This window comes from Anneissia japonica, unplaced genomic scaffold (genome assembly GCF_011630105.1).
Source record: "Anneissia japonica isolate Jap-2015-1 unplaced genomic scaffold, ASM1163010v1 scaffold287819_len434453_cov191, whole genome shotgun sequence".
NCBI lineage: Eukaryota > Metazoa > Echinodermata > Crinoidea > Comatulida > Comatulidae > Anneissia > Anneissia japonica.
In genome coordinates, this window is record NW_022713610.1 from 211,782 (window position 1) to 238,666 (window position 26,885).

Consider the following 26,885-nt stretch of genomic DNA (forward strand, 5'->3'; position numbering starts at 1 on the left):
TTAAATGATCTTTTAAAATGAGTCTTCAATATAATAACATTACAAAAAAAACTGATAAACAAAACTGGTAATGATTTGTGTTAGCACTGCTCGTGCACGAGTGTCTCTGGATTAAATCGCCGCATTGAAGCCTCCAACAGTATTGTGTTGATTAGATGCATTTATTTCTGTCTATTTCTTGTTCTTACAGCTTCCTTCAGAGATAAACGAACCAGCCCCAGGTGAAATTCAGCCTGAGCCAGCACCATTCCTCAAGAAACAGTCAAAAAACCTCACGTCTCAAGAACCAAAAACCAAGTCCTATTCAACTCCAAACGGCAACATGCAAAAAGCTACAATACTGCTCCTCGATGGCACTGACCAGCAATATGAAATAGATGTGAGTATGTTTATTTAAAAAAAAAAAAAAAGTAATTTTGCAGCTTAATACTGCAAAGTACAAAACCTAATTATGTATTTGTGAGCCTAGAGTAAGCATAGTTAATGAGGTCATGTGGTCAAAGACTGTTGTCACTAAAACAAATTACTGTGTTTAACATAATTAGTCACTATGCAGGCCGGCTTGCTGTAGTATAGTATACAGCATTAAAACCCCAAGACTTATCATCTGGATTCGTTATGTTTTTTTAGGGCAAACATGATTTATAAAGTACATAATCTAGACAAATGCACTTTGAGGTCATGAATTGCAGAATCTTAAACCACACCCATTTTTTTTACATACTGCAGATGAACAATTACTTTACACATGATCAATTTAATTACTCTATAACAATATATACAATGTAATATTGATGAACTTCATTGTGAATCGGTTACCACAAGCAGGAATTCAAAACAGTAACAATAACATAATAGACTTATCTCCTGATACTCTGTTGATAAGCTAATGTATGTGCGAGCGGAGCAAATGTGGTGCAGTAGGAATGAAGGAGGAAAAGCTCCCTGAAACTCATTTGATAGATTTTTTTAAATATTTACAGTTAGCATTGTAATTTTCTGAACAAGTTTTTCAATACAATAATTTTTTTACAATAAATTTGCCTCTTCCCCCAATCTGCCACTGGTATAGGTTAAATTTATGATAAATGTAAATGAAAATATGTATCATATTTTATTTTATATTTTTATTTTTGAAGTTTACTGTCATTTCCGCCCTCCCCCCCCCCCCCCCCCTTTATAAGTTGAATTTGAATTCAGGCAAGCAGTGTATATGTGTGGTATTTGTAGTAATCTATTTTTAGCATTACTTAAATTCTTTGTTGACTCTCCTCTGATCCTAAAAACAAGTTTGGTGAATGTGGCTACAGTAATACTGTATTATAGGCCTATAGCATAACATTGAGCAGGTTATAATGTTAACATTTGACCTCACCATTAATTAGTAATTGGTTTTTTTTGTGATTATGGTAGGACACTAATTCATAAAAAAAGAGAGGGTAAAGAGAGGGAGCTGATTATCATATTATTTTATTAATTGTGAAAAGTCTACACTTTTGGGTCTATGAGTTGCAGGTGTAATTCTTTTCATCATGAGTATAAATGGGTACCTGGTAAAACATAAATGTTTTATTGCAGAACATGGTATCTGCTTTGAATTTGCAGTGCATATTAAAAATATACTGTACCCCAGGGACTGGAGAAGGTTGCAAGTGCTGTATGATGTATGTGCAGGGGGTATTAATAAATAATCATTGTGATCTGGAAGTATAATATGGTGATGATTAATAGTAATATATATTCTAATTTATGTTCACTTTTTGTGCCTCTTTTGATGATGCTTTATTTCAATCAATGGTATTCAAAACATTTTTGGGGGGAGCACTTCTTCGCAAACTCATATCTTCTTTATTGCAACTAAAGCAATAATCAAAAGTGCAGTAGACCTACAGTACTTCGGATAATTCAAGGCAGTGATATATAATGCATTAATTAATTTTAAACAGAAAATTTTTTAATATCTTCAGAATGTAATTGGTAATTTAATAATAATTTTTCTGCATAATATTTTGATATTTGATTGGGATCAAACAGAATGAGGTGTAGGGGGAGGGGGGACTGAGGGAGAGGTGATCTACTGCAGGCCCTACAGTGTGGAATGTCAAACAGAGTCTAACAACAAGTATACAGTTTTCTACAGTAACCTTTGAAAAATATCAAAAGTTTCAGGACGATGGTTAGCCATGAGTTCTACTACTTTCTTTGCTGAAATATCCTGTACAAGAGTACAGTGTATTTATACTGTAGTATAGTTAACATCTATGGGAGGCAAAAACAAATTATGAAGCAGATGATGTGGGAAAATGCAGGACAGTCATAACTGTTAAAATGTTTCTGTTGATTGCTGCTCATATCAAGCTAAAGTCATGCCGTAAATCAATGTACTATGCTATAGGATTTGTTAACAGATCCAGCCACACTGTAGCCTATTTATTTGGACTGTCTGGCAAAAGATTGGATTGTTTACACTAAGCAGTGATGATTCATTCAGTGTATTAGTTCTTTGTAGTGCCATTCATTTCTCCATCTTGGTGGTTTTCATACCGTATGTTGCCCCATAAAGTACTGTTCTGACAGGGTTGATGCTACATTCACATTTATTTGGATTCAATCACAAATTTTAAATTTGCTGTAAATTCAATTTAATACATAAAAAATGTTTATAGAATTGTGTGAGGGCCTTAAAGAATTGCTTTTATTTTTTGATTTCTAGAGAGCTATTTAAGTTTTGTTAAAATTAAGTTCAGCACAATGAGCCTCTTTAGAATGGTGTAGCAATTATGCTAATTGATGATTCAGAATAATGACAATTTTTACTTGAAACTAACCATACATTAGTATACATTAGTAAAATAACAACTAGTACTGTACAGTACTCTGCTATACCCAAAATCTAAAATAATAATATTGATGGCTTAATCAGGATTACACGAGTCTCCCAAACATTTACAATGATGAAATAGAATGATACTGTATAGTAGCTCCTTGTTTTATCTTTAAGGGGTTTTTTTTATTTTAAAAGCTACATTTTCAAAAGGCTTAAATTATCCTGCAGCTGCTGTAATTTTCCTAGATTGATGTGTTTTTTCCCTTTTTTTTTCTTTTGTAATTTAATTTATAATTTATGAGTTTTGTGAGCATCACATAAAATTCCAATGTTATATAACAAATTGCAATCTTACTTGAACTTGAAAGTGGTATGCTAATTACTAATGCATCACTTAAATTCCAACTTGAAAACTTGAATTTAAAAAAGGACTTAAGAGATGGAAGTCTCTGGTACCAAAGATTTCTATGTTTTTATAAATTATATAAAGGAAAAGTCAGAGATGGGTCAATTTATCGCCTTTTTTTATTTCTGTTATTTTAACTGTTAATGCAGCTAAATCATGAGAATAGTGATGTAAAAATGTGTGAAATTATAAACTGCAGTTGTTTTTTTCTTCTACTGTATAAAAATCGTTGACCATTATGTGTGTACACACTATTTGAATGCCATTGTAAATTCAAATGTGAATAATGTATTGATTTTCTTTGACATTTATTACGACCTCATTTTACAAGTGTGCATTAATCTAGGTTCAATTGTTTTTGTAGTGAACTCTGAATGGTTCAGATAGAGTTCAAAATTTCAGAGAATTTGTAAATATGCTTTGTATACTATAGGCCTAAAAGTAGAACCCCTACTTTGGGATCCCTCCTCCCCCTCCCCCCATCAAGGGGATAATTTGTTGACTATGTGATGAAGGAAATGTATCTTTTTTTACTCTATCCTGTTCAGGGACTTCCCTATTCAATTTATGGGAACCCTTTTTGGTGCTGAGGGGGATTTTGTACTTGAAAGTGACTACTATACAGTGTGTTTTTTTATACCGGTGGTGTTGGGAACAGGGGGATTAAAGTCTGATAGATATATGTAGGGAATAAAGTGGTTTCTCACAACAGAAAAAAAGTCATAAATCAATCTTTTCTTTTTAATGAGGTGCCATTCCAACAGTGAATGAATGATATTTTTGTTCACTTTGTTTATTTTAGAGACGTTCAAAGGGAGAGTACCTGCTTAACAAGGTTACAGAAAGCTTGAATCTGTTAGAGAAAGACTATTTTGGTCTGACATTCCGTGATTCACAAGATCAGAAGGTAAGTTATTGTGTTTTATTTGTTAATTTGTGCATAACATACATTATAAAAAGCAAGTTAACAACAATAATAATGAACATTGAAAACATGATTTATAAAGTAGGCCTAATAGTATAAGAGAAGTGTAGAACCATATAATGGTATTTGTTTGCAGATCAATTATTTAGTATAATTCTTAGACAATCATTGAAGCGTGCACCAGTCATGAAATTAAATTAGGTGATGCGTACATAAGATGTTTATTTATACATTTACAATTTTCATCCGATTAATTATTGCTTGTGCTGTTAACAATAAAATCTTTTATGTTCATGTGTAGATAGTGTTTCTAAACACGACAAGTACTATGCATGTTGTGATGTCCCCGCAAAATTTTTGTGTTTTAGGCGCTCGTTTTTGGGGATTAATTTTTTTCTTTCTTTCTCTCTCTCTCTTTTTTTTTTTTTTTTAACTTCCAAAAGGAGAAGGGGGCGGGGCTGGCCCGGCCCACCCTAAATCGGCCCCTGGGTGGTTTACCATATTTTATAATCCCTGCATTAGCCTTATAAAAGTCAGAAATCATTACCTCATTGGCAATGGCTTGTACCACTTTACAGTAGTCTACTTTCGTAAATGCTAGTTTTGGAATTCTGCCATGTAGTTCAATGACTCCTACAAGTCCCTACTATAATGTACTTGTTTAAAATGAAAATTCTGAAAAAAAAAAAAATTAAAATAAAAACATAAAATCGGTTACATTATCAGCAGACCATATTGGAAGAAATATGGTCTGCTGATTAATTATTCTTCATTTCCCTCCCCATTGCATTAAAACACGCTCTGATCAAACTCAGAGGTGTTGCTGGAGTTTTCTACCAATTGGGCATACTGTACAGGATGTACAAGTGTACTGTTTATTTGCTTTGGTAGTACTTCACCATCTTCTGGACATTCAAATTTGTTATTGTTATATAGCATTCTAAACTCTGCACATAGAGGAAAAATATTTCATAATTCCTTTTGTACAAAAGCAGCGAGGCTTCCTATTTCAACATGCATCTGAAGTGTGTATTTTATGTAATTAATTTTTGATAAATCGAAATAACAAAATCTTTTTACTGTACAGTACTATAGGTGAGACTACTGTAAACACAGTAAATTTAACTAGGATTCTATATATGACATTTTCAGTTAATCTTTTGTTTGTCTGCTGTTGTATGACTTTTTTAATGTTTTAAATGTGCAATAATTTATAAATACCTCAAATGATTTAACCTTGATTACAGTAGAAAAAAAATATGGAAAAAACATAACCAGTTACTGTTGACACAACTCTACTCAAGGATCATTCTATTAATTCTATTGAAACATCCTGAATGTTTGGAATGTAATTATTCTCTAAAGATACATACAGGAAATTGTTATCATAGTACTGTACAAAAGCAGATGTTATAAACAAGAGGTGGTGGGAGTATAGTATAGGATGCCAATGGTTCAAAAGAACATGGTGTAGAATGTAGATGATAGAACAGTCATTATAGGCATTTAGATTTTGGGTTGGTAATAAAAGAGCCAGAATGGAATTAGTAGATAGACTTGTATGGTATGTCAGTCAGTATATCATTACACATGATTGTGAAATCTGCAAAAAAAACCCCCAGATATTAAATTACAACATTGAAATACTTCGAAAAATCAAGTTTGTTTATTATTAGACATAGGTCTAAATAAAAAAAAAAGGTTTTGACTGTACACTGTACAGTACTTCTCTACCTATATTTTTAAATATAATTTTTATAATTGTCTTTCATTTTATATCTTACATTAAAATGGAAAGGAAAACAAAACCCCATAAAAATGAATTAGTAATCGACAAGCTACAGTAAAATGCAAATCAAACTGTTCTACTTTTAACCTTGTTTCCGTCCTTTGTTATCTTGCAGTCCAACTGAAAATCCTCTCTTTGTCTTATGTGAAGGGAAATTTATTCTGTAACTGCATTTTGCATAAATATCTTAAAGTAATTCAAAGATTGAAACAGCAGTGACTTAATTAGTGGAACGGTAGCCCATTCAGTGCAGTGAACTGTAAATACAGCTCTCGCCAAATAATTTAGATTTTAGCAAGTATACAGTAGCTAATTTACTGTAACATTCATACAATACACCATGTTTTAATTGGTTCCATATTCAGAGTCGTGTTAGGGGTCGTTCACAATTATCAACATTTTCGCAAGTGTACAAAAAGTACTTTTTTTTTGGTACCACCTCCCACCCACCTGAAAGTGTACATAAAAAATGTTGATGTTATGTTCTAAAACCATGCTCCATTTTTTTGTGAAGTCAACTAAAAGTATTGTATTTGGTTGCATAAGAATGTCTATTATATCCATAGTTGCATTATATTGATCATAAAAATCTGTTATTTTCAGTATTACATGTTGTTTTGAATTAACATTTTCATGTTTCAAGTTGTAAAACTTGTCTAACTTTTCCCCCAGCATACTGTTTGTACACTTGTGAAAAGGTTGATAATTGTGAACGACCCCTTAAGAATAATTGTAGATTTTCAATGGCAATGTTTCCTTTACCTTTGTCTTCTTGTCCTCAAATGAAAGTAATGTGTTATACAAACAGTAGAAATTTTAGCACTAGGTTACTTCATAACAAATAATTAAAAACAGAAAATCCTGACCGGTTTTGTTCTTTCTTTGTCGACATTGTGCTGCCAACATCATATTCCATTCAATATTGTAAAAACTATTTGCCAATATTCTAGATAAATTAGCTTTAAGAAACTTTCTGTGATAATTGAATTATTTAGCTTAACATTTGTCATATTTATGTGGGATTAATTGGTCTCTTTCTTCTTACAGAACTGGTTGGATCCTGCCAAGGAGATACGAAAACAAGTGAAAAGTAAGCAACAAATTTGCGGCATTTCAAAGTGTTAGAATATACTGCACAATAAGCCTAAAAACAGCCTACAGTACTCAGTGTACTAATAAAATTTTAATTACTGTACTATAAATAATGTAATTATAATATAGTGTAATACAATGTGAAGATACAATATATTGCAATATAATATATTATAGTGTAGTGATACAATATAATACACTATATGATATATAGTGTAGTGTACTATATGTAATGTTTTACTATAATCTGTATGGTAATGTATACAGTACAGCATAGTAAAATAATACTGGCTGTACATTGCTACTATTTGTATTGCTGAGCATGTGTATTATGCATAATACAGAAGAAAAAACTATTAAGAGAAAGAAAAAAGTATTAATAGGACAGCAAGAAAACAAGAATGTACAAAAAGAAAAGCCCCTGAAAAGGTAAGTCTTGATGAAGATTGAAAGAGGCTTGGTGACATGTGCAGAGACAAATTCCATGGCTTTGGGCCAGTGACCATAAAGGATACTTCCTACAAGTTCAGCACCATGTTGGCAAATGGAGACTACTGTACTTTGGTGGTACAGTAGGTCTCAGAATTACAGTGGGCCTACTGTATTTAACTACTATATATTGAGTATTTTTTCTTGATGTAAACCAACTTCACTAGTAGGTTATAAAAGCCAGCTCAAAAAACACCCCCACATTTTTTCTAGAAATTCCAAGCAGTGGATAGCACTCTATAATGTTCTGAGAAATATCTAATACAAAAACATGAATATATTTTTTTAATATTGTTATTGATAGTATTATTAATTTTGTTTGTTATAAATTGTCAGATTCACATCATGTATTCACAGTGGACTCAACAGTTATGAATAAGTTTGCATTGAGTAATATACCAAGGCCCACTATTATACTACTGTAAAGCTCAGTCCAGACTATCAAATTTACTTCGACAAAAAACTTTGATATGCCCATATATAGTCATGATGTGCCTATATATGGTCAGGATGTGATGTCATCATGACCATATTTAGGCTTGTCACATGTTTTTGTCAGATAATATTTGATAGGCTGTACAGTGCTTAAGAGATGGCTGTTTTAATGTAATTCTTACTGCTACTGGTGAATCTTGCTATTAAGGCCTCTAAGCACTTCACATTATTACCACACAGTCACAGTAAAAACTTATAAGCCTGGTTCTCACGAGAGCCCTAGAATCCGGATGGGGAGCTAACCGTTAGCACCTGCGTGAGAAAGCCTGATCGGTTAGCGCTAACCGTTAGCGGTATCCGGATACTGCTAACGGTTAGCAGGTGCTATCGGTTAGCAAGTTGAGAGCGTTTCTATCATCAACCAATCACACATACGCGTTTATAATTTCTAGTTTGTTATTGGCCATTGATTCGATCATCATATTGTTGGTATCCGGATCGGGATTTTCTCGCATGGACACACGGCAGCTAACGGTTAGTAGGATCCAGATCCTGCTAACCATTAGCTGTCGTGTGAGAACATAGCCCGTAGAGCACATTCACTGAGCTGCTGGGGAGTGGGGGGAGTAGTTAATGCACTGACATTCTAACCTACCAGATACCCACATTCTTGGGTAAAGACCATCAACATGAATAATGTGCCTTGCTTTATGTACATGAACAAATTGTCAGCCTTGGTCTCCAACCAACAATATTTTAATTGGAAGCCTACAGGTTTACCAATGCACTACTTGCTCCTGGTACATATTAATTGATGACATGCTTTAATATTCCTCAACTTTGTCACATTGATTTTGTTTTAACAACTGATCAGTGGAAAATTTAACCTGTGACCCACTTTGGTCGATTTATCTCAAATTGTTCTGTTTCTAGTTGTGGATTTTCGTCTCAATTATTTTACTGTCTCTTAGTATTTTTTCAAAAAAATTTACATTTTCATTTCATTTATTTATTCTCTATCGAGACACTGTTTATGTAGCAAAATAAATTACTCATTAAGTTTTGTCCTGTGGGTGTCCTTTGCTCAAAGCAGACTTGCGATGCATTAATTAAACAGTGTAGATTTCATACAATATGGAAGGCAGTATATTTTATATTGTCTATTAGAATTGTTATTTAATTGTTTAGGATAATTTATTATTTATTTATTTATTCACTTCAGTGGCAATTCCTAGAAACATTAAAAACCAAATTCAAAATATTTAATGGAAGAATATATCAGAAATATAAATTCTTCTACATACAGGTAGGTTTATATTATGTTATAGTGTGTAGTCACTATGAATTATAAAAATTAAATTATATTACAATTATTGTAAACTGAATATAGCTATCAAAAAATATATTTTGAATTCATGCTACAGTCCCAAATTGTTCAGTCTTTCATCAGAAGGGTTTAAATATAATGCAATGAAGGGGGTACACTCTACAGTACATGACCGTTAACCTAGTTAAATTGTTATCAGTGATAACTTATGTAATGTTTTCACACAGTTCTGCAGTGGTGTATACATTTATCGGCCAGTATGAAGAAATTTACTAAAATTCACTAAAGTATACATATTTTCCCATCATGTTTAATTGGTGCTGTTATAAATGTGTTTTGAAAATAAAAATTCTGAATTGTGGATGTTCCATTTTTTACAAATTTGGTTATTTAGTATTGTATTCAATGTATAGTAAAAATATATTTGAATTAATTTTACATCATCTTTGCCTTTGGAGGCAAACATTCTATTGTAGGAATTTAACCCACAATCATATGTTGCAAAACCTTTATTAACATACCAATTTGGTTTACTTGTGTAATGCATGTCTCTGCTGTTCAGTCAACGTTTATTGACGTTCTCTTCAGTCATATGGATATGTGACCTTTACTGAAAAGTGATCATACAGTAGTTAGGAGCAATCAATTTTTAAGCATTTCTTTACAAAAGCATAAATGATTTATAAACAAAATTTCATTTAATTATTATGTGGTAGTGTACAAATGTCTTCAAATATTCATAAATTTGTTTTTACAAAGAGTCTACAGTATGCCTGGACAGTACTGTATCCACACTTGTTGTGGTTTGCCTATATCATGTGCCTCAACAAAACAAACAAACAAAATTTTTTTTTTTTTTGCCTTTTTAATGCCTTAATAAAACATGTGACCAATGGCTAAGAGATTTTGGTAAAGTCATTTCAGCTGCTCAGAAGATGCGCATTTGGAACATTTGTAAAATTGAACCAATAAATCTTAGCACACTCAGTGGCTAGCAACAGTTTAGCCAACTCACTATAGCTGTTTATTCAAGCCCCTGTTCAAACTTAAATTATGCAGACCGTATTCTGACTTTATTGACTGTCTGGATGAAAACTACAATACTGTTAAACCTTAACCATTTTGAGCATTAATCCTATACAATTTAGATCTTAGTCTCAATCATAAATTTGTGATTGTCAATTACATGAATAGAGAATCATGGTGTTTTCAAAAGGGTGTTTCACAGTGTGCGAAATCCATTGTAGTATGTACTACAGACTGCTGAGGTGCAGCACTTAAAAACATTTCATGTGTTTGAGTCAATAGTAGCTCAGTAGTGCCCTTTTTCTTTTTCACTTCAATTCAATACATGTTTGTTCTGCAACCATTCTATTTAGTCCTTCTGTTCCTTAAGTAGCACTTCAAACATTACAGTATGTTTGTTCAGTTATAACTTCTTCCATTTGTAAACCTAGCATTTGAGGCTAGCATACAGTAGCGCTGGGAGTGGTAAACCATTCTTAATTTATGTTATCAACATACTGTACATCTGTATATGATATTTTGAAGCTGCTAACATCATCGATGATTACAGTATTGTACTGTACTAACAAAATTAAAAGGCATGTCCTACACAAAAGCCAGGTACACATTGCTTGGCTGTCATGATTTTATAGAGACTGCAGCGCAATGACGTGTGCATGATACAGTAGGTAGCTTTTGTGGCGATTCACGTAGAATGGAACACACCAACAACCGGGGTGGTGCCAGGATTTGCTCAACGTTGGTGGGTGGGGAAACGCCGGCATTACTCCAAATCTCATGAAAGTGTTCCAGGGTGCGAAGAAACCCAAAAATTTGACAATTTAGGGGTTTAAAAGGAAGTACATATATATGTTTTCTCCCCGACTAATTGTGGTTTTTCTCCGCGACGGTGGCCCTGGGGCCCCACCCCCTGTTAGTACCACCCCTTACTGACAATGGGAAAATGGCATCGTATTGCCTAGCTGAGATGAGTTTTGTCTGCGAACAGTCAGACGATGTAGTGTGTGCGAGATTTCAGGACAAAATTTTACTTCTAAATTTTTCAGCTAACTCGCAAACCAAGTTGGTAAAGTCTACCTTGCTGCATTCGCCATCTTACAGCATTTAACCTTTACACACTATAAACCATGTTGCACTAGAATAAATCAACATTTTGTTAAGAGTGATCCTGTCATGTATTGCACTTGCTCCCACCATAATGTATACACACATCAAACCAGTTTACATCCGATTATCTAGTGTCATTGCAATCCCTAAGCAGGCTCAACAAAAAGTATATGTTCATACCATACATTATATAATGTATCGCATCCTGTTACAGGATATAAATTTCCAGTTTACATTAAAGTGAGTAGTACTGTAGTCTTAATTATTCCATTCCGTCTTCTTCAACTATAACTGATTTGCTATTAATCAATGTCCTCCATCCAACTCTGTCTTCAGCCAGTGTGTGGCAGTCTTCCACAGGTACTGTATGGGCAGGTCCTTTAAGTTTCTCTTTGTGGTATTCTTGTACCAATTGGGTCTGCCTCTTCGTCTTAAGCCGCCTGTTAGCTGTGAGAATACTATCAGGCTGTACTGTAGTCTAACTATTGGAAAATAATTTCAGAACTGACTTGGTATACCCAGTGGGATCTGACAAAATTACCCAAATGAAAAGTAAAACTATCCAAATAGAGACCCAAATGAATTGGAATTACTCGGATGAAACCCAAATGAATCTGAATTACTCTTAAAATGAAAACCACAGAATTATCCAATTGAAATGATATCAAAATGCATTGGAATGTGTTCTATTGACAAAGAAAATGATAAAGCATATTCTTATTACTTATGCTATAAGTAAGATAGAATTCATCACCATGTCTATCTGAGGATTATTATTATTCTAACATAATAGTCAACAAGCATTGTCCCAAGTCATAATATGAAACTTTCCACTGTAAGCATTTCAATGAATTTTACTGTCCATGTTTATTAGCTCAACAAATATGCTATATAGAATATTTAAGACTTCTTATTTGTCTAAACTTGCCCTACTTTTACAAATGCTTTGAATTCTGCTGTTGAGTATTAGATGGTTTATGTTCCTTGTTCTGGAAAATGTCTTTGTATATTGTAGCCTACATGTTTCCAGACTTTTTATGGAGACTTTGCTAGCCCCCTTTTTAACCACCAGAAAAGGCATAATATACATTTACCTGTACCAGTAATTGATATTTTATGTTTTTAAATGATTAATGGTATTGAATTGAGATTATGAAGTTTGCTTGTTAACTGCACAATTTACAATATTACTATCAGGACATTATTCTGCCCCTGATATATATGATCTCAGTTGAATTTTCTTCAGACTCATGTTACTCTAGGAAGCAATTATGATCTCATCCAGCAGCAATTCTAACATTATTGTATATATTGACATTCTGTGTCTATTTTGCCTCGCCCTTTGGATATTGTTGTTTTGGTTCCACAAAACGGCGTAAACGCACATAAACGTGTATTTGTGGAGCAACACCGGTTCTAATTTGGTCAGTTGTTAAATTTGGTTTACTCTTCCTAGAGGTCCATTGTTTATCATAACTAGTTACTCTCCTATTTCTAGTCATTTTACTGTATCCTCTAGAGGTCAATGTTCACAGGAAGTCATGCTTGCTCATTTGTTTTGAGTAGGTGTGGGATGCTTGATGTAGCGAACACAATGGATTATTCAGAAATTGAAAAAGGTCTAAGATTCTAAGAAGGGGCAAGGGTGATGGCCTTAGTTTATTAATTTGATTTTGTGCCTCCTTCCTGCGATCACTTGAGACACTTAATTAAAGTACTGGAAAGCAAAAACCATGTTTTTCACATTATTAAAAACTAATCTTGAGCTGGTAATTTATAGATATCACAGATTTTACAAAGATCCCTGTTGAGAAAGTTCTGAATTTCGTCATGCAATCTGTAATGTTGTTTTAATAGCATAATAAACAATTGCCGTAATTGTTTTCCCACACACAGTATGCCGAGTATAAAAGTAGGCATTGCGTTTTGATCGAAACATGAAAATAGATTTGTTTTAATTACCTTCGACACATGAAGTTAAAAACCCAGTTTTTAGACCCTTAGAGTCATTGGTAGTGATGGCAATATGATATGTATGGGGTGGGTGGGGGATGCTAGGAGAAAAGCTGTCCGACAAAGGTCTCATTTCATTAGGCCCAGTTAGCCTATTTTCGAGATGGGCTTTTTTCAAGACTCAATTCAATTCAATTCAAATTTATTTGAGCATAAACACATTACATATAACAAAACAATGAACAATAAAAAAGATAATTTAGTAAAACATTTACAGCTCAGGATAACCCAAATACCTTTAAAATTACTTACAGTATCATAAAGTAAAACTAATAAAATCAATAAAAACTCTAGGTAAACCTTAAAAGACGTAAAAGTAAAAAACAGGTAAAAAGTGGTATAAAATTTCACAAAAAATTATGTTCATGTTTAAAGCATATTTATATGTTAAAACTGTTTACTGATTGATTGTTATTTCAGATTTTGTTGCTAAATATGTTTTCCCTCTTTTTTTCCATATTTAAACTAGGTGAAGACTTGATCATATAGGGTAGTTTGTTCTACTCTTGTATAGCTGTAACATAAAATGTCTGTTTTGACTGGTTATTTTAGGTTTTACAAAGTTTATTCTCCTTTGTCTCGTATTATATTTATGCCTTTCGGAAACTTTGATAAAATGTGTGTTTAAAGATAGTCTGGTCCTATAGAATTGGATATTTTCTATACAGGTTTAATTTTAATTGGAAAACTCTGTCATTTACATTTAGCAAACCAAGCTTATCTAATTATCTTTGGCCAACATGACTTTAATAGCAGTCCTGCAAAGTAAAGAGTGGGGGGTGGCCTTCTTTTCAAAATAATGCTGTAAATTTTGTGAATTTGTACAATTAAACAATAAATAAGGTTAAAGTAGTATCAATCTGTATTATGGAATGTATTTAACTGGTATTAAATCGCCTAAACTAATGTATTAACCAAGCTTGTTTTTAATTTATTTAGTATTCTGAAATACATGCACAGTGTTTGTACTGTACTATCTCGAAAAGAAGGCTTAGCTATCTTGAAAAGAATCCCATGGGCTTCTTTTCGAGGCTAAATTTGCAAACTAAAAATTGGGGGGCTTCATCTCGAGGCTTTACGGTATCACGATACCAAAAAAAAAACATACAAAATTTATTTCAAGTATTTGTTCTAATAGTCCAACAGTAATTTTGAGTTATATTATAGTAGATATTTTTATTTTCAAGATTAGGATTTTTCCCATGGAATTATAGTTATCAATCATTTTATCAGTATGATTTCTGAATGCCCCTTCAATTACTAGTACAAACACCATCAACTTGGCATACCATCGATCCAGGTTTTCGATGCTCAACGATAAATTAAGAGGATTGGCTCTTACAGTAAAACTATGGTTACGCATGGTCTGGCTTAAATTTTATAAATGCCATCTTCAGAGGCATCTGATTCTTGATGATGGATTTATGTGACAAAAACAACAGAAAACTTTTTTTTTATAACTTAGTATTTATTTTCAAACAGTTTAATTGGAATTAGATCTTTTCATTTTTCACCCCTTGGTTGCTTGAAACATGACTCTCTCTTCTCATGCATGTCTGTTATTTGTATTTGGTCTTTAATTTAGTATGTTTAGCTTCATCATGTGTTATTCGATTTGATAACATAAGTTTTCCATTTCATGTTAATATCAATATTTTAAACAGTTATTCTACTTTAAACATTATTCTTTCTTAATGGGTGTTGTCATAAATTATTTTCTTATAATTATTATAGTAATAGTCTTAAAGAAATAATGAACAATAATAAAAACAAATAATCCAAAATGATATAAATGATTGAGATTTCTTTCAAATTTTGGTTTAATTTCTTTAACATTAAACATTCAATTATTGTTGTAATATTTAAAATAATGTTCTTCTTGGGAGAACATTATCTCCTTTATATATTATTACAATGATTGACTGTAATCATTGTAATAATCTATGAAGGAAACCATGTACTCCTTATGGGAGCCCTTTATCGTTTACTGCAATCATGCAGGTAGTAATAATAATAAATTAATAATAGTAATTATGAAGTAACCTCCATTGTCCAGAAGTTGATGATGACAAATGCTTGATTCTAATTGGTTGACCGAGGGGTAGATATAACAGATAATTTTAAAGTGATATTTAACTGTTGTAAATATCAAGTTACTGGCATTATAGCTAGTGATGAGTCGACAGAGTGACAGTAGTAATTCTGAATCTTCTATTTATAGCAGCAGTTTCACCTAGAAAGGTCTCCCTAATTATTATTCTTCTATTAGATCTATTTATCAACATCATCATACTTTTCTTACAGTACAGTACACATAATCATTCAACTACAGTAGAGAAACTGTTTATTTTACGTTTATAAACTCATCACAATATTAATAAATATTAATGTTTGAATTGTATACTTCATGCAAGTCATTTATTAATTGAAAATTAAGATAAGAAAGTGTATTGTTTTCCAATAAGTTGATAGCCTATAATTGCAATTAAGCAATTCAATGTATTAATTATGATTATTTCACTACAGACAAAATGCTTCATAAATTGGTTTTGATCTATTCTAATTTATAATAAACCTATTAAGTCGCACCAAAGCGATTTAATACTGGGAAAGAAGTCAATCCTACAATTTCACATAGTACAATACAACTAAATTTTTCTGAAAAATGTAAGTAAACATACGTTCAAAAAGAAGTAACAAGTAGTCTGAAAGAAAGACACAGCATTATAGTCATTCATTAACATTCTTCTTGAAATAACAAGGCAAAACACTGGAGGTGAGAAACAAAACAAAGTAGTGCATCTATACAGTTTGTATTCAGCCCATTGTTTCACTCTCATTGAACAAGCACTTGTATTTAAAGCCTGTCAACTGATTAACATAAGCATACACTTGGGCATATCTTTCTCTGTTCTAATGCCAAGTAGATTCTAAGTTGACAGAACATGATAATTTCTTCAGAATATAATTTAAGCAGTATTGATGTATTGTTACGAGTTTACTGAATCAATAATGCACATTTTATGGTAATTTAGAAACCGTCCAAAATGGGTTTACTGTACTCCCTTGCTATGGCAATTCCCTAGGCAATTTAATTATGTTTTAGTTTTATTCTTTAACAAATTGCTTATATAGCACCAATTTGATAGCTTACTATGTATACTTAAATAATTTATTAGCTTTCAAATTGAAATCAGAATGAATAAAATATCTTTACAAATTAACCCTTAAAACATTGCCTGCTACTACTAAATGATTTTAGTTTGCAAATTAGCAAAAGCTTATTTTGTGTATTCATTCAAAGTTAACAACACCTTTATTTTCCTTTTTAAATGAAATACTGATAGTCAATGTTTTTCAGGATTTAATAAATTGTCTTTAATCTGTATTAGAGGTGCATTAGTTTTTTTCTTTTATTGGTAGTGGTGATTATTTTCTTAAAACACAACAATTACAGTACATGCAGTAAACTAGCATATTTTAAAATGTATTTTTGATATTATACTTTTATCAACTTACTTATTATTTCCACCATCATTAATAACATTAAATTAAATGTTGCAAAAAAACAAAAAAAACCGCATCCCAAAGGGAACTTTAAACCTGTAGCAAACTACTAACAAATACTTTGGACCTCAACAATTAAGTCAAAACAGATCAAAAGTACAGTAACTAATTACAGTTCGCCCTCCAATTCGAGACCACCTTTAAGACCTGAAAATTTGGGGTGGTCTCAGGGTAGTCTCCAATTAGAGGGCTAGCTTTGCGTTAAAAGGTTGAAGATAGTTATTTGGGTCTTTAGAAAAGTAGTTTCAAATTAGAGGGGTCTCGAATTGGAGGGTGCAATGTAGTAAGATATTGTCATTAATACAGTGAATTTTTATATGCATATTCTCATATATTTAAATTGTTAATTTTATATGGTCTAGTTTATCCATCAAACAAATTGATTGGAGCATCTGAAGGGCAAAGAATAACCATTGTACATTGGAGGGTATGGTACTGAGATTTTGTTTATTAGCAGAATACAACAAAATATTAACTTTGACATGGAACCAGATTCTAAAGACCAACAAATCTACATACCCACCCAAAGAATTCTGCTTCCCACTCGCTATGTCTTTTTAGTGTCCCATCCAATGATATCTCGTTGTCTCTCAATGAATGTATATTGCTATTACCCTGAAAACAATTTTGCCGCCCTAAAAAATTCCAAACTTGCTACCTTAATTGAAATTTTCTTCCCAAAGTACTTCCCAGTTTCAGAATAACACCAACGACATTTCCTTGCATTGACTTAATTTATTCAAAAATACACATTAACTTTCTAGACACTTGATTTGACTATTTAAGACGAAAGATTCTATATTTTATTTCTTCATGTCTGCTGGTTTTAATGTTTATTATAATCATATTTCATCTGTCTTTAAGTGCAGCCATAGAAATCTGGCATATGGGAATACAACAGCCTCCATATGTACAAAATTGCACTTAGCTGATGATGTCAGATTTCCTGTTGAATGAAGATATTATTCAGACTTAAAAGATAAGCTGTGTTTGTTAAAATCTGGAAAATAGCACAACATTCAGTTAATTAAATTTATCAATATCATTTTGATGTATCAAATGTTTCAATTTCCAATGAGTCATAGATTGAAACAATTCAGTGGGCAGGTTTACATACAAATGTCAAAAATTCTTACGTTTTTCCATAGTTTTTTTCTTTAAGCATGATACAAATACTATATGATAAATACTGTAATGTACTTTGAATTTTCCATTTGGATGTGGTAGCAGTAGTGGCTCTGAAGTGACCTACGCTATCTGTTCCCTCGGAGAAAGGTGTAATATTTTCTGACAGAGGCTGAGGAGCTGGTTGCGGTCCAATTGATGCCTTGACTGGGGAATTTAGGGCCCATATGTGATACTTTAGAACCATTTTTTTCTCTGGGTTGAAAAGGAAACTGGGCCTATTCACCTTGACTGGCACAATCAGTAGCCTAGTTCTGTGAGCGACTGCGATATTCTGTGAGTTCTGCGATAAAGTACCACATGTCCTCATATTGCTATTGAATGGTAAAAGGTTAACGTACAGTACAGTACTTGTTTTGATCTGTGTCTTAATAAAAAAATTTTGATTAAAAAAAAAATATTACAGACAAATAGTGCATAGGCCTATATGGAGAGAAATTATTTAAACCAGTTGTACAAACTACCAACACATTGGAAACATTGAATTCAGTGTGGAAGGAATTGTTTGTATTAAATTTGCACCTGCTGACTACAGTACAGATTGTTGAATTGAATCACAGCATACCACATTAACAAGTGGGACTGCACCTTTAATCTCCTGAGTGCTAAAGTAGATAGTGTTTTGTAAAGGTATAGCCTTAAGGTATAGGCAGCTCTCTTATTAGCAGAGCCTACATCAAACACTGAATCTGCGGTAGAAACGCTTTGAAAACTAGACAATTGTCAATATATTGATTTGAGATTTCCAGTTATGTGAACCTTCTATCAATTCATTAGGATTCTAACCAGGAAGCCTCAAAATGTTGACTTACTGTAAGGACCACATTATAATATGACTACATTACATTTAATGAGAATAATAATAGTAGTAATTGTACTCCTAATATAAATAATAATGTTGGTAACATAATAGTGACTTTGAAAAATATATCTGAATAAGGAGCCCAATCGCACGTCGTAGGCCTATGCTGTAGTTGCATTAAAAGCACCTGAGGGCCACTGCCAGCTTATCTCAAACAATTGTAAACACTCAAATTTAAAAGTAGTTTCAAAGGGTGTGTTTCTACTGATAAACACAAAATAATCGATTTTTAAAACGGTTTTTTTAATGAGTACCAGACAGCCTGCTGGCATTGCAACTGCATTTTTGATTTTTCGAAAATCGGTTTTCGTGACAGAAATTACGTCACCATTTAGTTTATACAACACGTTGTTTTCCTAACTGTATAGGATAGTATCTTTCTCATTCGTGTCATGATGACGAGGAGTAAGATACAATATGGGGCGAGAAGGCAAATGTTTTCGGCTGTGCTCATCGGCACAATTATGAACGAGCGACCAAACGAGGACAACGGTAGGCCCCAAAAGAGCGGAGAGGCCTAGGCCCAATACCACCCCCAATACCATTTTTATTTAATTGCATATCTCCTAAACAGGTATGAGCAACTACATTCCTTGTTGGTTTTTAATGAGATGTTACTTATGTGGCTAGAGTTATCTGCAATATAAGCTCTTTGATGTGCTGTTACACCAGTGAAACCAATATTGTTGCTTGAACATTTTCTTACTGTAGAGCAGGGCTAAGGCAAAATATTATATGGTACAATACTTACTATTAGGATCAAAGTGACGATGACAAATTGGTCTTCATTGTCATCATTTTTTTTTATCATTTCTTAAAAACAAAAATAGTTAAGTATGAAACCAAAATGTACATAATACTACCAACATCTGAAAGCAGTGCCAACTCAAGTTCCTGAAGTTCAGTATACAGAGCAGAATTCTAGATTTCTCAGAATGTATCACAAGTAATCATAAAATTTCCAACCATCATCATTGTCATTGTTATCATTTTTTCCATTGTCTTTGATTCTTCTTTATTTGATTTTTTTCACATTAAAACTAAGTTCACTCATCAATATAGGCTGAAACTGCATGAAATTATAATAAATACTTACATTATCTACGCACACGTAATGACATATTTCAACTAATGATACGTTTGTTTAAGTTGCACAGTTACTTCTAGTACTGTGTTGTACTGTTGTAGTGTGTGCTGCTGTTATTAAGTAATAATGATTTAAATAGTATTAAATAAAAATAATAAATTAATTAAAAGTAATAATTGTAGGTTTGTATGCAAGCAGAGATTATATCTGAAAGTTCTTGTTTGTGTAACCTGCTATAGTGGCGAATTATTTTACGGTATGAACAAAAATAAAATGGTTTGATTATGATTGTATAAAAGTACTTAAATAAAGATCCCTGCCTAAAGCAGCTTTTCAGGTCATTGGAATTCTTCCCACAGAAACTGACCTATGCATAAGCTTTATGTTTACAGTTTAAGTCTCATAAACATTAAAGATTTATCTTAGCACATGTTTCACAAATGACCCATCTTTTGAAGCTTATAGTAGCTTTCAGGTCAAAGTTTAAAAAAAGTATTTGGAACAATATAACAAAAAAGAAAAAAACTCATATTTTCTACCCTAATAAATTCATTAAATGTTTAAAGTAAATTGTTTAAATTATTTGTGTCATTCACATAGTAAGTATACTTACTTGTCTGCAGAGATACTTTTATAAACTAATTAGCTTTTTGAGGCTCGGTTAGTAGATTTGTTTAAAAGTCATGAAAAAAAAAGTTGGTGTCTCAGGATTGAACCCAGAATCCTAAGATTAAATGGGAAGTATCCTTGCCACCAATCCAACAGCTTCAGTAAAGCCTGCTTGAATTTCTAATATCCAATTGGAGTGTCAATGAGTTGCTTAGATAATTCTAAACAAATTAAAAGGGATGTGGGATGTATAGAAATGACAAAAGTAATGAAAAATGTGATACTAAAAATTAACTTTCATATCAGTTCTGGATACATACATAATTTATAAATAGCAGTTATAAAAGACAGCAAATATGGACTAAGGCTAGCAAAATGAACCTAGCAGAGTGCAATGCTATAATGATACTCGACCAGTTTTTTTTTTTTGTCTGTGCCCCCTTGTGGGGAAAGACACTGTTATGATCTGGCTATTAAAGATGGCGGAAAGGATAAATCCAGTGGAGTTGCATGATGGGTCATGTGTCGTCTTAAGTACCTTATTATTGTACAAAAGTCATAATAAACACCACAAATTTTCTTGATAATCAAATCTCATGTGGATACTTTATTAGTAAACATAAGGCAGTATTGGGCATAGACACACATTCCTGCTGGGAACCTATTATTTTAATTATTGTGAGCTGAAATAGAGTAATTATGATTACATAATTTCCTGCTGGTAATAATATAAAGAAATAATAACAGTTTTTGTTTCAGAAGCGGCTTTATATCACTGTTAATATATAATGATGAAGTAAAATAAGTTGTGGTGTTTTTTTTATATATATTTATAGGTGGACCATGGCTATTTGCTTTGAATGTCAAGTTTTACCCGCCAGACCCAATCCAGCTCTCTGAAGATATTACACGGTACTGTAATAAGTATTTTAGTAGCTAAAATATTCATTTGGAGACTACTGTACATGACATTTTCTCACACAACTGAATTCCATGACCATTTTTGAAGATACAAAAAGTTGTGAAAAAAAGAAATTGATGAAACTAGCTCTTGTTAAAAAATTTTTTTCCCCTTTTGCTCTACATTGACTTCTTCATTGAAATTTAATTGGTTTCTTTTTCTTCTGATTAATTGCTAATATGAACATTGATCTACAAACCCAGTACAAAAGATTAACCACCGAAAACCTGCATTACCGTAATTTAATTCGTTTAATTTAATACAGAGTAATACTTGTAAATACACAAGGCCTTTATGCCTAATCTCATCTGACACGGTACTGGGTAGCAGAATACTAATGAGCACTGGCGTCAAGCATTGGTAATAGAGTGTAGACTAGACATGCTTCAACCTAAAGTCCAGTAGCTTCTATACACCGTTGCATTTGGTTTTGAAAAGTATATTGTTAATATTTAATGATTGTATTGCTTTTATATCAATTAAAAATATATTAGTGTTGAGCTGAAAATAATGTCTAGCATTTATTGTGCTTTTTACTGTATGTTAGCTTCTTTTCAATTGAAAATTAAACTGTAAAAAAATATTGTTCATTCAAACATTTGACCCTTGTATGTAAATGATGATGCATAAAAAATAATTTATTAACACTGAAACTTGCATTTAACTGTTGTTTTTCATACTACTGTACCATAATTAAATAAATTGTTCTCTTCTAAATCTGTAATGTAACATAATAATTTACCATCCTGCCGTAGTATGATTTTAAAAGAAATGAAAAGTTTATTTTAAAATTTAAATTTAAAACCTTTGATTTAAACAAATATTCCAAATTGTCTGTTTTTTCTATCGGTTTATATCCACCTGCATTTGTGACACACCAGATATATGTCCTCCTCTTGTACATCAAGATAGAATACATTTTAGATGAGAGAGGCCATCAAAATATTAGGAAGAGACAATACTCTCAGTGAGTCCCCAAAGCTCAATTTACATTTATGGCCCAAGGAAAAATGAAAATGTTAATATGAATATCCTACAAACTAGCAGTATTTGTTACGCTTGCACATATCAGAGCCAAATAAACACAGTATGTTTTGTTGTTAATACTGAATGTCAGAATAGGCATATTAACAATTTATTTCATTCAAAATTCAAACTTATTAATAAGAAGTGTATTCATTTACAGATACCAGTTAGTCTTACAAATACGGGAAGACATTCTAAAAGGAAAGCTGCCCTGTTCATTCGTAACCCACGCCCTTCTAGGTTCCTACATTGTACAGTCTGAATTAGGAGACTATGACCCTGATGAACACGGTCCTGACTGCTCTTACTTGGAAGATTTCGGCCGCTTCACTCCAAACCAATCCCATGATCTGGAACAGAAGATCCATGAACTCCACAAGACTCATAAGGGTCAGACTCCAGCAGAGGCAGAGCTTCATTACCTAGAGAATGCCAAGAAGTTAGCAATGTATGGCGTAGACCTCCACCATGCTAGAGACTCGGAAGGTGTCGACATCATGCTAGGGGTGTGCGCTGGTGGTCTGCTTATTTACCGTGATCGTCTCCGAATTAATCGTTTTGCATGGCCTAAAATCCTTAAAATTTCCTACAAGCGGAATAATTTCTACATCAAGATCAGGCCCGGCGAGGTTTGTATTATGAACTGGTTATTTTTTTCTAATAAATCTTGCACTTGCCTTTTATTTCCCTTAATTATCTGTATTTTCCTTTATTCATCTTGGACAGTGGTGGGCATAACAATCAGTCGGAGGGCCAAAGTTAATTTTTGATATAACACAGGGCTGCAGCCAAACTTTGATGTTTCTAGTGTGCTTCCAAAAACCTCCAAGCACTACTTTTACACCACTTTATTCTCAGTTTTATGTTACGCCGCACACGTAGGGTTTTTAATTCATTTACGCGGGCCGCAAAAAAAAATCACTGTCGGGCCGCATGCGGCCTGCGGTCCGCACTTTGCTCACCTGTGTTCTTGGTAAGCAGGCTTTTGTGGAAAAGTAATATGTGAATAATTTGACCGGAAAAATCAATTTGAACTGTATAACTACCAAATTTACATTTTCAACATTCAGCATTTGATGAAAAATAGCAACTTTTGCTATAGTGGTTGTTTTGTTTTTTTTTGTTTTTTTTTGTTTTTTTGCACCCTTATATAAATAATATAAAGGTCTCAACAATATGTGCAATTGCCTTCTTTTCAACTAAATACTTTATTCTTTATTTTCTAATTCACAGTTTGAATTGTTTGAAAGTACAATTGGGTTTAAATTGGCCAATCATCGTGCTGCTAAGCGTCTCTGGAAGGTGTGCGTAGAACACCATACATTTTTTAGGTAAGTCAGAAAAGAGCAGCTGTTTGGGTAATTTATGCACCACATTTTGTTTATGCATTTTATTAATTGAACTGTTTCCAAAATGGAAGTAAATTTTCTTTCTGATGTAGGTATTAAATTTAATTTTTGTTTACTTTATTATTTCTCCCCACCCAATATTTTGATTTAAACTACACTTATCATTTTATTCTGTCTTAACTTGAAGTCATGTTCCATCAGACTTTGTCTTGTCATTGTGTGTGTGCTTGTTTCAGAAATACTGATCAATTTTTTTTTTTTTAACGTTATAGAAAGTTTCATCAAACATTAGTTGTAAAAGTGTATATTTTAAAATTTTTAACTTGAATCAAACTGTATTTTATTTTTCCAAATAATCAATTTCAATGTTATACTTTTTTTGTAGACTAGTTTCCCCTGAGGCCCCACCAAAGAAAACTGTGTTCAACCTAGGCTCCAAGTTCCGCTACAGTGGTAAGACACAATTCCAAACTCGCCAGGCCAGCAATTCTATTGATAGACAAAATCCGGACTTTGAACGCCTCAATAGCAAGCGACTAACAAGAAGCATGGATGGTGGTGAGTTGCTCGTATTGACCTGTACATATAAGATAAATTATGTTATGGATAGTACACTTTTAATTGGTCAACTATTAAATTGGCTGCTCTGATGCTAATGGAATTTGCATTCACATCTGATGATAATTTTGATAGTGATGATTCTGAAGGTCAACTATATGATCAAAATGAATTGAAGATGGTGACAGTTACAGTGTTTGTTATAGTGACTTTGGTGAAGGATGGTGTTGGTGGTGGTAGTCTAATAATAATGGTGATAATTTCAGTATGGCATATGCAGTTCCAAGTATGGTAATGATGATGGTGGCACAAGAAGTGACTATAATGTTAGTGGCAGTGATTATGATGGTGGTGGTAGTGATTATGATTGTGGTGGTACTGGTAAAGATGGTGTTGGTGAATAATACAATAATGGTGGTAGTATTTATGATCATGTTGGTAGTGGTTATGATGGTGGTGCTACTTTTTACGATGGTGGTGCTAATAATTATGAGGGTGATAATCCAGGAATCACCAGGTTTCGCTGATGGTAGTTATTATGATAGTGGTGGTAGTAATGGTGTTGGTGATAACTGCTTCTGGTATGTATTGGCCTTTTGATTATTTTCTACATTCTAGGACTGAAATCGGTATGATCTTTTGATAAGCTTTTTTTTTTTTGTGATTTGTATGGAATTTTAATTATTAAGTGATTAGTGTTTACAGAGACGGCGGAGGCAGAGTCAGGCATTATGGTACTTATCACACAATGTGTGAAGTATTTTGAGATGTTTCATATCAAGCTCTACATACATGGCTAGCAAATAATTATTATTTAATTAATATCATTATTTTTGATATTTTTATTACACCATAGCTTACGGCCGTTCAGGTTCCCGTGAGCTTGACCGTCCAGATGAATCAACACCTCAACGACATTCTGCCAACTTGGACCAAGTTGGTGGCCCTGCTGTGGGAAAAATAGCCTACGCAGACTCAGAAAATGGTGACCACAAGGTAGTAATATTTGGGTACTAATTTAGAATACATGCATAAGTTACAAAATTAACGCAGTTCATCTATTTGCATAAATATTTACATAAATGTTTCATGGAAGTATTACTTAAATATACAATGTTTTCAAGATGTATATTTTGGGTTGAATTTTTAGCATTTTTCTTTTTAAATGTTAATTTTGAATACCTTTTACATAAAAAAAATTAGAGAGGCTTATTTAGTATATTGTTTTGGTTTTGTTTTTCAATCATGCCTTGGTGTCATTCCCAAGTTTATAGTCCATGTGATAAATAACCCTGATTTAATAGCCTATTCACAATCCCATCTCTCTGATGTAATTCAAAGCTGAAGATGTATTTCATCCATGTGATGGCCTAAACATGACCTACAAAGTTAACCTCCTTCATCTTCACAATAAAGTTGGTTTGCTCTGAACTTTGAATATTTAAAATAAAACATCTTCATCAGAAATAATTTGATAAAAGATGTTTAATATCAGTTTGTAAGGCAATAAATCAAATGTGTTATTGATATTACTTTTATATTATAATTATTATCATTATTTATACCCGAGTCCTTATCCTTGAGCATTTATAATGCAGAATGCTTTTAAAATTATATTTTGAATTCTTTTATTTGACATGGTGATTAAAAATTATAGAATTAAACAGGATGATCCTTCGTACATGTAAATGTTTTTATCCAATGTTTTACGGGATTTACATATTGTTCATAATGTCACCTTATATGGTCTTTCATAACTCTTCATGTTTTTCATTTGCTTGTCTTCTTTCCTTTGCAAACCCATCTTTTTTTTCTACCTTAAAAAAATCAAGCGCTAAATTTATTTATTTTTTGTTTCCTTATATTTGAAAATTGAATTTGATTATGAGCATTACAGATTAAGAAAAATTTAAACAATAATTTTTCTTTTTGAAGTAAAAATTGTCTGTAAACACATCTGTCTGTCTATCCATCTTTCTTTTTCATTCCCTCTCGGCCCCACCTGTCATGCCGCTTAGATTCACTTTGTCGATTCGGATGAGAGTGACCATGAGATGAGTACAAATGCAAACAATAACAACCCGAGTTTGCCCAGAAGGGTATGTGCACTTAGTTGGCAACAGTATTTTGCTGCATAATTTGGCATGAATCACAAACATGCAATTAAATTTAGATTATTTCCTTAAGAATATACCACTAAAATTTCTCCATACCTTCCTCCCACTATCTACCCTCCTATAAATGT

The 26,885-nt window shown here is 32.6% G+C and overlaps 1 protein-coding gene across 10 annotated transcripts in view; it reads left to right on the forward strand.

The window, feature by feature from the left end:
• Nucleotides 1-26,885, forward strand: part of LOC117108524 (band 4.1-like protein 3) — a 53,418-nt gene that overhangs the window by 10,065 nt on the left and 16,468 nt on the right. For 8 of the 10 annotated variants that reach the window (XM_033250555.1, XM_033250565.1, XM_033250561.1 and 5 more), the window contains exons 3-11: nucleotides 191-379; nucleotides 4,036-4,140; nucleotides 6,995-7,037; nucleotides 21,583-21,658; nucleotides 22,894-23,362; nucleotides 23,967-24,064; nucleotides 24,468-24,640; nucleotides 25,497-25,636; nucleotides 26,659-26,739. In XM_033250555.1, the coding sequence (XP_033106446.1) occupies nucleotides 191-379; nucleotides 4,036-4,140; nucleotides 6,995-7,037; nucleotides 21,583-21,658; nucleotides 22,894-23,362; nucleotides 23,967-24,064; nucleotides 24,468-24,640; nucleotides 25,497-25,636; nucleotides 26,659-26,739 (1,374 nt within the window). The remainder of the gene's footprint in view (nucleotides 1-190; nucleotides 380-4,035; nucleotides 4,141-6,994; nucleotides 7,038-21,582; nucleotides 21,659-22,893; nucleotides 23,363-23,966; nucleotides 24,065-24,467; nucleotides 24,641-25,496; nucleotides 25,637-26,658; nucleotides 26,740-26,885) is intronic. The other 2 variants (XM_033250558.1, XM_033250562.1) reach the window with 1 other exon arrangement.